At 45.4% G+C, this 12,049-nt stretch overlaps 1 protein-coding gene across 2 annotated transcripts in view; it reads right to left on the bottom strand.

Annotated features, from left to right (window-relative positions):
* The window catches only part of MCTP2 (multiple C2 and transmembrane domain containing 2), a 181,770-nt gene that overhangs the window by 100,791 nt on the left and 68,930 nt on the right, over positions 1–12,049 (bottom strand). Inside the window, exons 7-8 of one of the 2 annotated variants that reach the window (XM_029575252.1) lie at positions 9,925–10,036; positions 9,286–9,321 (exon numbers count right to left, since the gene is read on the bottom strand). In XM_029575252.1, the coding sequence (XP_029431112.1) occupies positions 9,286–9,321; positions 9,925–10,036 (148 nt within the window). Of the gene's footprint in view, positions 1–9,285; positions 9,322–9,924; positions 10,037–12,049 lie in introns of those variants that run through there. The other variant, XM_029575254.1, reaches the window with a different exon arrangement.

The raw sequence follows: 12,049 nt of genomic DNA, 5'->3' as shown, positions 1-12,049 counted from the left end.
TAAAAATGGGAGTCATGTCCACAAGGGATCAAAAGGGCATCCTACAGTCTGGCAAGAGCATAAGAAAAATGGCAGTGCTTCTATGAAATATGCCTTAAAATAATTTTGTGGCTTGGTATGTCCTAATTTCAAATTGAATGTTTATCTTGGAAAGGCTTCTATCTCACTTGTCCATAAAACAGTTCCACTTAGCTCTGCGAGCCCTGTGAAAATGGAATCCAAAGCTGGCTATTAAAGGGGCCTGGAGATTGCTTCCATATGGCAGAACAGCATGGGAGAGGACGGCTCAGGCCTACAGCAGGCGCTGCTTGGCTGCGGCTCCACACATATATCCACGGACGCTTGCTGCATTACACCAGAACATCTGGATTATTGCTTGTAATGTCCCTGGGAAATATCCACTTCCCATCAAAGCCTTTATCTATCTCGGTCGTACTTTGAACATTTTTAAGTATTTAACATGGCCCCTGTCTGAAGTGATGCGCTTTGCTGTTTTAAGTTCATATTTCTGTTCCTCTCCCTCCTCCTCTCTCTCCTTTCTCCCCCCCAACTTCAGCTAACACAGACCAAATGAGAGAATTGTCAGCAGGCATATTCTTTATTACTTTGTATTTTTGTGTTTTACAGGCTTTGGTGGATTAAACGCAGTTATTTCTCGGTTCCGCTCTCTCTCTCTCTCTCCCAGGGTACGTTCCTCTTTGTGACCATGCATTTGACCATTCATTCCTGCTCTCCCTCCTAAACATTTCTCCCCCACCTTCTACCACCAGATCTCTACCCACATTATTGTATCCTGCTGTAGGCTGTGATTTTAAACTGCTGTGTGCACTCATTATTCTTCCTTGCTGGATTTCACAGAATGCCCTCATCCTGAGGAAAGGATTGCAGATAGCACCTGGGTGTAGGATGGGGATGGGAGGGTAAAGAGAGATAATACAATATATATATATATTTTTTCATTTCATCAGGCTAGGACGAAGAGCTTGAGCATCAGAAAATGTTAATTTGGCTGTTCTTCTAACATGTTGGGGATTAAGCAATAAGGAGTTTACTTTCATGTGGCATCCCAGTGCCAAATTCGCTATGCAACTATCTGTCAGGTTCCCTTGCATGGTTTTTGTTTGGACTCCCCACACCTGTGTTCAGTTGGTAGGTTACAATTAGAGGAGGGTACAATGTTTTTTTTTTAATGAAATCCTTGGGGGTTGGCCTCATGGCTGAGTCTTCAGAGCTCTGTTCATTGGCATGCAGGATCTAGGTGTGGGCCCCCTGTCTGACGGGGCTAGACATGCCATGGAGGTGGCATGCTCCAGCTCATGGAGAAAGGAAAGGGGGCTGCCAGTACTGGCCAACCAGTGATGCTGAGGATGGGTCTTGGATAAGGTGGCCCCTCCAGCCCTGAGGACCAGCAAGTGGGTTTCTAACAGGTCTGAAGCAAGGTTAGGGGCCAGCCAAGACCGCCGAGAGCACCAGGAGCAATAATGGAAATCAAAATCCTTTTCAATGTAGGTGGGGGATTTTGGATGTTTGTCAATTATTTGAGATCCTCCAGACCGAGATAGTGGAAAAAGATATGCAGATATTTATATGACAGACAGACAAAACTCACAGCAATTATGACTCTAATGTATACATGCCTTTAGGATTAGACAACTCTTAACCTACTAGCAGAGCCCCTAAACAGAGGGGGGTAGAGATTCAAAAGCCATTTAGATGGAAACTGAAAAGTTATCCATGTAAATGGCAAATATGCCAATTTCAGCCACTTATCTGGCTAAATTATATAAAAGGGGCATTCTGGGGAGAGGCTCCATTATCCGGCTAACTTAACCCTGCTTCTACACTACAAAGTACACTTCTGGAGTTATTACCTAAATAGTGCTGGAAGTGGAGGCCTGAATCGCACAGCACAGCAATCCCTGCAGAACAAGACGTGCGATTTTCAAGCTAACCGGGTGGATGGGAGGGTGCCTGGCTGGAAGTGGGAGCATGACAGGGGGGAGAAACCCTGGTGCAGACTGATTTGCTCCAGGATCCACGCCTCCCCTAGGGTCAGCCCTGAATCCAGGGTCATTTGCACTGACTGTCACCTAACAATCCGCTGGCAACATCAGGTAATGACAATTGCACAGAAAAAATCAACATGTCATTCTTCAGTAAAGCACCTTGCCGGTCCCATTCCTTGGCTGCTGGGGTGCGCCTGCTCTCTGCCCTGCAGCAGAATCAGTGACGTAAGCTCTTAGAACCGGCACCAGCCAGTGCCGTGCACTGCTCTTGCCAATGGGCTGAAGGTGAGCACAATTTTAAGTCGGGTCAGTGATAAACTTTTTTTTTTTTTTCACATAGAACTTCGATGGCTCTGGGGATGCTCTTTTACATAGCATGACAATTCTCCTTTAATCCAAAATCCTGGCACAAAAACGCCCAGCATGAGTAAAATTCAAAAAAACACCTCCAGTGAAGGTGGTGCAAGACCAGCACTGCAAAGGAATTTAAGTGTGCTTGGGACAGACCTAGAGAGTATTGGTCGACACAGGGTTAAAAAGCTGGGTAAAAGATATAGAAGGGTGGGGAGCTGCTGGTGGTTTAAGTATGGGAATGTATATGCCCATCTGCTCAAACTGCTAGAGAACCTTAAATGGAGATAACTCAGCAGACTGGGTGGGTCAATTGTTACCTACTATATTACTAATACAAGCGCCAACAATGATTTACAAAAATAAAAGTTAATGTAAAAAACAAAAACCCTATAAGATTATATATCATATCCCTCATGCACCAGAACACATAAAAATGTTTTATATGCAGGATGTTATTCATGATCCAGACTCGAGCTTCAAGTCAATATTTTCGAATGGAAGGGCCAGTACTCATTTTCCGATGATGAAAATCAGGCAGAGGCCAATGCCTTCTTAAGAGGCTATCAGCAGAATCTGCTGCTCGGGACCCCCACAGTTAGCAGACAAAAGTGTGACGTTTCACCTGGGCACGTGCCAGCAATCTTCAGTAACGTCACACGCAAGAAACACGAGGAGTCGGAAACGTACCGGGTGTTGCGTAACCTTTGCCTCCCTCATTGCAGAAGCAAACAGAAATCTGATAGAAACACGCAATATACCATTTTAATCAGCATTCAAAATGGAATTAAACATACAATTAATGGTTGGTGTCCCTACCATTAGATTGTGAAACGGCTTTAAAACAAGTGGGGTAGCAGCTTATTTTTTGCTTGTTGTTGGAATTTTCAATAATTTTTTAGCTTTCTTGAGACAATTTTAGCGGGGAACCATCACCAAATTCTGTAAAGCATTCACTGGCATTCTTGCCCCATGTCCTCTGAACCCAGCTCTCTGTTCAACCTAACCTTTGGCAATCCATTCTCTCTTAATAAAGGTTGCTCCAGCAACACGCGCGTCACGAAATGCAATACCCTTGACACTGTCAATCTGAGGCTGTTTTTCGCTATTGTACGTTCCGGCCATAAAGAATAAAAGTAAGTAATGTGCAAGGTACTGTTGAATTCCAAATTCAATGGCCTACAAAATGGTACAAAAATTATATTGGTGGGATAATCCAGTGGGGCACTAGGTGGGGGGGGGGGCCAAAGGTATTGCAACACCTAGTACTGTGGCCCAATCAGAGTGCAGGATTCGTGGTTCCCACTGAGGCATGGGTCTGGTTAAAAAGTAGGACAGGTGGCCACTATGAGCAGCACTGCGCTGAATAATTTGAGATGGCATATTGCCACATAGCTGTACCCAAGAATCTGCCGTGCAAATGGTAAAAGGATCCGCACAGCAACACAGCCACGGGGTGCTGCTACCAGCTGCCAAACACAACAAAGCAGGCCATGAAATGAAACAGGGGCTGGAAACCCTTCACAAGCACGAGTCCACTGATTAACAATGAGGCAGGCAATACCACCACTTGCAGCATTTTATGAGGAGCCCTATAGACAGCTTGGTTACAAAATGCTGGTAGCATTTCACTCTGAATCCTTACATGCAGAGATGTTCAGCAAGTTGAAGCTAGGGCAGCTCCATGAGGGTGACCTACAGGTCTGCTTTCCAGGCTATCCCCAAAAGTATATTCCCCCAGGTGTATCTGCATACATGTGGCCTAAGACAGTGATGGCGAACTGCAGTCCTCGAGTGCCACAAACAGGTCAGGTCTTCAGGACATCCGCAATGAATATGCATGAGATAGATTTGCATGCAATGGAGGCAGTGCTTTTTTTTTTGGGGGGGGGGGGGGGTTATATTGGGACCAAGTATCTAGTGACCAGCCCCTTTTATTATCACATTCGCAGCTATTCGATGTCAAGATGGGCACAAGGAATTTGGGCAATTCACAGTCTTAATCATCAGGAAGGGAAAGGGAAGCAGAACAATGGTAGATCTCCGCAAAAGATATCACAGAACTGCACCCCCTCCTGCCAGCTTATTCTGAATGCAAGCAGGAATCTTCGGGCAAGATGGACAGCAGAAAGAGCCAACGGTTGGATGGGAAAACCGGCTTCATATTTTGCGCTGAATAACAGAAAGAATGCTCTTCTATTAATGTAGCTACCTGCCCTGGGCATGGTCACAGAGGGGAGAAAACGGGAGGACAACCTCGTCCTTGCATCCGGCATCTGGGACCCTATGCAATCTCAGGTACTCGGTCTCAGCGGCCTCTCTGAATTAAAAGAACCGCAGCCCACAAATAAATGAAGGCCAGTTCCCTGCCTACTCCTTCACCTCGGGGCTCCCTGGCATCTTATAAGTGCATCTTCAAGAAGAAAGAAGCCAAAACATGAAACACGCAGGCAGGCTATAGAAGAAAGAATAATTTTTTTTGAAATATGGCACCCCTATCCCCCCTCCACCGAATAAATGATAATAGAGAAAACAGCTTTTAATTTACTGTTGGATTTAATTTTTGTAGTGTTCTCTAGTGCCAGTTGTAACCCATGGGAAGACTGCAAGCTACAGGCTACATCCTTCAGTGCCGCTGCTACAGGCATTATGGTTCTCTTGGTTTGTTTTTTTTATTATTATTTTATTTTTTCAGATCCCTGGTATTCTTCTCCAATCATGGATCACCGTTTCCAGTCCGCTGCTTTTTTTTTTTATATTCCTCCATATCCTCTCATCTCCTCCCCCGACGCCAATATCCACCCCACACTCCCAATTTCTCTTCCCAGCCCGTAATACCTTTCCCCCCCCCCCCCCCCCCCCAAGCTGCCGGACGGTGCTGCTCCACAGAGCAGAGTTTGTAACTAAAGCCAGTAATTGATGTACTGTGGTTTTACAACAGCAACAGAATCAATAAACTAGAACTGGCTGCTGTTTGTCAGGTTTTTCCCGGAGCATGCTGGGGAATTCTTTACTGCCTTGGGTGACCATCTACTTGTTAGCTGAGCTCCAAAAGCCAGCGAACAGGACTTAAGGAAAAGAGAACTGATGCTCTGCTACCCTCGTGTGGCTGCAAGACAATAAGACAACATTCTGAAAAGAGAAAAAAAAAAAAAGACGTCTTTTGAATTTTCCTTCCTCTAATCTGGTATCATGCCTTGGCATCCCTTTTTTTTTTAATTTATTTGGGAGGGTTCCTGTGATGTTAGCCAGAGCCTTGGGAACTGAATGACCTGCCAAACACGATATAACATCTTATCTCTGTTATTAAAAGTGATTAACATACAGAGATATCGGAGTAGGCAGGATTGCAAGAAGGGTTCCAAAAGACAGAGTTTTGGCTAGATCTGGACTTGAGAGAGGAGAGTTTGCATGGCCTGGCCAATTTTTCATGACATCCCTCGCCAAACTCAATTTTTTATTATGTTATTATTATTATGCACAAAATGCATACATGCACACATTTTCGGAGATGTTCAAGACCCAAATAAGGATTTTTTTGGAAATGCAAAAAAGATCTTCACACATTCCAGTAAAGTCTTCTGGCCATAAATGGACACTGAGCCCTACTACAAATAGAGGACAATATTAAAAAAGGTTTTATCCAGCTAAATTCTGTATTTAGCAGGCTAGTAGGACAAACCTGGGGTTGAGCTACGTTGCCTCACTGACCATACAAGTTTTAGCCAGAGAAGTTATTAGCCAGATAAAAATAAAAATAAAAAAAGACAGTGCAGGGATATTCCAGGTAGGTAAGGAGTGCTGAATAGCAATGCTACCAGCTAAGTCTGCTCATGCAGAAAGCAGTCCTAAAGTACCTACAAAAGGTCCATATTCAGCTGCTATCCAGCCAAACAAATTAGCCAAATAAACTAGCCGGCTAACTCTCCGGGATATTCAGCAGCATAGCCGCACCATTGAATATATCCGGCTAACTAATATTTAGCCCGATAAGTTCATCCAAACAACTTTAGACTTGCTCAATAGCAGATATATGGCTAACAGCCGGAAGGGAGGATAATTTTCAAACTGTACAGAATAGCATATACACACATATGACTGTGAGGAGATCACAATCTCACACATTTTATAGAGCACACGTATCTTTACCCCACAACATGCAAGCAAATACATGCAATGCAGTGAAACTACATATATCAATGCGTGCAACGCGCATAATTTTCTTACCTATTTTAAAAAAAATATAGGCACATATATTTTATGTATGAAAATTAAGTTGAACTTACTCGCACGAGTCCCGAAATACACACTAAGTCGGCCAGTTTTTAAACATGTGCATGTAAAAGAAATTAACCAGTTTACCAATTAGTCAACCAGTTTTCCCAGTCTTTTTCCAGGTCATTGCTATCTTCCTGGTTCTTCTGCCTGAACTCCCCCAGCTCACCAGGACCTCCCACCCGGTCAGTAATACACAATAAACACATTTATCACTTACTCCAGATAATCAGCAGGTGTAAAAATACACAAATAAGTTAACAAATGTAGGTACATAAGTGTTGGCCACACCCTGGAATGACCCTAGACCACCTCTTTTATATGCCAGATATCTATTTAGCCAGATCCTCCTCACCCCCAAGATCTGCCAGGAGGCTCGATCGCCCATTGTCTTGTCCCACAAAATTACTAAAATCAAGGACAAATCGTTGCAGGCAATGTTGGTATGACCACCAAATTTGCCGAAACAAGTGGGTTCTGAGCCCTCTCCTATTCCGTCTCCCCTCTCCCTCCTGCAACCTCAACCTGAACCCTTCTGCTCCATCTGCAACACAGATGCCAGGAGTGGGAGGTCGTCCTTTCACCCAAGGTACTGCTTCAGGAATTCGGACCCTCTGTGGCATCCTTGAAGGGCTTCAGGATTTGCACCAGCTGCCTCATCACTGCCCAATCATGCTGCTCCAGGGGGCGATCTATCCCTATCTCTGTCTCCAGACACAGTTCATGAAGGGGTGTCTGCTGCATCACTAACCTCTGCATCAGATAAGTAGAATTCCAGTGGATGCCAACATCTTGAATTAGACACTTATGAGGCATCCCAATTTCTTTCTGCTTTTCACGGTGCAGCTGCCCATCGTTCACACTTCAATGAAAATGCCCTGCTATTTTCCTGCACCCGTGTATCGGGTCTTTCAGGACTGGAATCCTGTGGTCCATGGGGCCCCCCAGCCCCAGGGGATCCCTCACTTTGCAAGTGTGCAAAGCGACAAATCCCCTGAAAGCCCCCCACACACGCACACCCACAAACATCTTCCATTGCCCTTATCGTATGTGGACCACAGTCACAAAGAAAGCTGCCTGAAGACCTCCCACCTCTCCAGTCTGGCTCCCAGCCCTCCAGCTGATGGAATATTAGCCGAGGTAGGCCTGGTATCCATCACCTGGGTGTGCAGCAAGGCCCACCTGCACCTTGATGCTCCGTCCCCGCTAGAGGTGCTGCCTGCCCCTGCCTCAGCCAGCTCCCACCAGTGGGTGCTATCAGGGAGATGTGGTCCACGTGTCGATGGTGAATTGCGCGCTACTCCCCCTCTGCCTTAGCCATCTGCGCCTGTATGCAACTACAGGACTGGTTGCAAGGGTGGGGATAATCTGCTAGAATAGGGAATAGGCAGGTATAAATCTTCGTAATTGGGAGCGAAGGTGCGGCAGACGCTTGAAGCCCAAGGGTCTCCACTTGCTGCAGGTGCTGCTCATCCAGGGCAATCATTCCCCCCATCCCCGTGTACCTCATTACTAAGTTCCATGCTGCCTGCCTCTTGACCTGGGACAGTGCTAAAGACCACCACCCCATTTCCCCTATGGTGGGCTGTCGCTGCAGATGCATGGCTGGGAGCTGCTGGCCTGCCACCTGACTGCTGGAAAGGGCCATGGGGTCAGCTCGGGGACAAGTCCTCTTTGAAATTTATCCCGGCAAATCTACTCACGCACTTTTGCACCTGCTAAAAGTATATGCGCAGACATTTTTCAGGAAAATTAATGTGTGCTCTTTTTAAAATACATAAGTATGAGTATGAATGTCAATCCTTCTCCAACTCCACTCCCAGGAGCACCTCCACTCAGTCCGAGTAAACTTACATACAAACCAGAGAGGCGCATTTTGAGAAGGCAATTTTTAAATTGTCCATTTCTGCGAAAAAAAGCTTTTGAAAATCACTCTCCCTGTGCAATTAGTATTTCCTGTACAATCGCACAGACTTGGTCCTAGAGAAACCGGTAATTTTCTAGCGCGTTTCAACTCTGGCCCTATTGAAAATGACCTCACTCATCGGATCAAGGTCGTTTTCAATATGGTGGTGCCAGGCCCATCTACCATCTACTCTTCTCTCCTCCTGTCCACCAAACGTCTGGACCGGATCAGTTAATGTTTGCTGGCCTAGCAACCCCCAAGTGCTTCACATGACTAGAAAAGCCCTAAAAAGGATGATATGCTGAAAGACTAACTCTTGGACACACAAGAGTGCATATTTAGTAGTGTTAGTTATTTTGTGTGGCTTCACATAACAACTGGGATTGTCTGCAAGTAGCAACCCAATGCACTGTGCAACTTAATGCTTTGGAAACATAGGTGCAGGCACCCGGGGGAGCCGGCTGACCTGACGGGTACACTTCTAGCATCCAGACAACCAGAAAGCTTCCAGAAAAAAAAAAAAAAAAGAGAGAAAAGCAAATACAAATTGTATTTATGCCATTGCTAATTTATAGTTGACCAAGTTAGGCCACCAGGAGGTAAAGTGACTTGCCGAAGGTCATGAGAAAGCCAGGAGATCAGTGCATCTGAGCTGATTTCCAAGGAATTCTCCTCCCGAGAACATTTTATCCCTGTACATGCTGCGACAATTTTAAGATGAATTAGAAAATGCTATAGATTAGTTACCTTAGAGAGGCCCAGTCGCGTCCTTGTTGACCATCTCTACGCAATAGATTCCCCCGATAGTAAAAGCCAAAGGGAGAGACAATAGTGGGAGAAGAGAAAAAAGGAAGTATATTAGAAAAATAATTATGCAATGGATTCCTGGGGGAGGGGGGGGGGTTCCCTTTGGATTGGCAGTGTCCATCCTGCTCCTTGTACTATGAGCCCAACCCTTTATTAACAAATAACTGGGAATGTCCCCCCTTATGTAAGATCACCCTCCCACCTCACTTCATCCAGTCATTGCAGCAACATCCTCACCCAAGGGCCATGCACCGGTGCTCCCTCCAGCAGGCCAACATCATAGACGCTAAGCCTAGAGACTGCTCCACCCACTTCCTTCCCAATCTGGACACTGAACAACTCATGCAAGTTTTCTTAGTTCCATTGAAATTACTGCTAACAATCAAACAATGGCCGCACTTTGGGTTTCTTTCTGCTAAAGGAAATCTTACTTTTCAGTTCTGTCATAGCTCCTAAAGCATTTCAAGTGCACGTATCTTGAACGACGGGGTATGTAAATAAAAAGAGCCAACCTTCGGCCTGCACTTTGGGTGCCACTGTTAAGCAAATCATAATTCTGCAGCATCAAAAATCCCTTACGTGCGCTTTAGCAGTCCTCTGCCTGATGGAGAGCGTGAAATCGACCACAATAACTCCCATGTCTTCTTCCAAACTATTGGGATCTTCCAGTTTGAAAATCTTTTCTGTAGGTCTGTAAAGAACAGAGAAGTGTTTATCATCTTGCTGTTGTCGTCGTTAACAAAGCTACTGTGAATGAGCCCTGACACTTTGGCGTACAATACCATTTCAAAAACCAGCTTCAAAAATCTGCACTTTTATATTTCAATTAATGCAGCACTGCAGAATGAAACCTCTTTCATGTATGGAGCTGGACCGATGAAATAGCAGGCTTGCACATCCTTACAGGGGTCTGTGCAGCTTTCAGGATGCTTTCCCAGATATGGAGTTGAAGAGCTATTATAGTAGGCATTACCTTTTTTCTCAACGCATAATTAAGCTATGAAATTTGTTTCCAGAGGATGTGGTGAAAGCTATTAGTCTAGCTGTGTTTAAAAACGGTTTGGACAAGTTCCTGGAGGAAAAGTCCATAAACCATTGCAGGGGTGGCTCAAGGCAACCTGACACCTCAGCCAAGGGATGAGATGGTTCCCCCCTCACCCCGCCCCTCCCCCCCTCCCGGCTCGTCCTGCGCTCCTATCCCGCCTCTCTTCTGCCGCCGCCGGCCTGGGTCAGCAGGGGCAGGCAGTGTGAGGCAGACACCACAGCAGCGTTCTGAGGGGGGGCATTTTTTCCCGCCTCAAAATTCTGCCGCCTGAAGCAGCCGCCTCACCCTGCCTCATTATAGAATCGCCCCTGAACCATTATTAAGGTGGACTTGGGGAAAGCCACTTCTTATCCCTGGGATAAGCAACTTGGAATTACCTCTTGGGATCCTGCCAGGGACTTGTGACCTGGCTTGGACATTGTTGGAAACAGGAGACTGGGCTTCATGGACCCACCATGGCAAGCCTTACGTTTTTATGACTTAGCTATATGGAGCTACAAAGGACATTGCTGCGCATGTGCACGTCCCAATTTTGAGCTGAGCAGGTCTTACCAGAGGAAAATGTAGCCACAGAGAAGCTAAGGCTGCACGATGGCTGCACCCCATGTAACAAGGAGGGTACAGCTGGATAGATCTTCCTGGGCTGAGGATGCTGTAGTGTAGAGGCAGTGCTGGGGGACTGGGGAGTCCCAGTCATCATGCAAGAGCGACACCTAGTGGCTGGATTTAGGGGCCCAATATTGCAGGGGGTCTGGAAGGAGGCCAGGGGCACAGTGTGATGTCCCCTACTGAGCATTCTCAATGACTGGGCTAGGTGAGTTGGAAAGCAATTTAAAAAGGGGTGGGTGGGGGACAGGTGAAATTCCCAGGCAGTTGGGTATATGCATATGAGGAGAGATATTTAAAGCATTTTTTTTCATGGTTTCCTAAACTCTTAGGGTTTCTGTAATGCACAAATTGCAGCAGGCAGTGTCTCTGATACTAAGGAAGCATTAAGAATCGCTGTATGGTATAAATCATAAAAGCCAAATTTAAATAAAGATTCTGAATTTTAAAACACACTGTGAATTTGATTTATATAGCAGACCCTCTTTATAATCGATTTCAGGCCATCATTTATGTCATGAAAAGGTGCCATAGTCCATGAGCGATGGACTATGGCACCTCTAGGCTAAAGCACGTTTAAGCTTTAACCCGTATCCGCTATTGTATTTCTTAATTATTTCTACCTTTACTTCCTTCCAGCTACATAAGCTTCCAAGTTCCTTATCCTTGTTGAATGTAACTTTGCCTTATTCATTTCTTTTGTTTAATTCTCTTTAGTTACGCTACAGTTATACCCTTGTTAAATGTAAACCGATCCGATATGGTTATGACTATGAAGGTCGGTATAAAAAAGTATTAAATAAATAAATAAATAAATAAATAAATAAATAAATAAATAGCAGCATGGGGCAACTATTACAAAGCACAAGAATTCTTGTTTTTACACCTCAGCCGGTGCTAGCAATAAGGCGAAGGTCGTGTACAAACCCCCACCTCCACCACACAATTCATTTCTTATTATTTTTCCTGAGGATCTCCACTCCATCCTCCCTCCCGACCATGCAGGCCACTGTTCCTCCCTCCACCGAACCCAAAACCAGATACAGTGCCAGC

Source organism: Rhinatrema bivittatum, chromosome 13, assembly GCF_901001135.1.
Source record: "Rhinatrema bivittatum chromosome 13, aRhiBiv1.1, whole genome shotgun sequence".
NCBI classification, from domain to species: domain Eukaryota; kingdom Metazoa; phylum Chordata; class Amphibia; order Gymnophiona; family Rhinatrematidae; genus Rhinatrema; species Rhinatrema bivittatum.
Note: the sequence above shows the minus strand (reverse complement) of the source record. Positions and strands in the feature narration are given on the sequence as shown.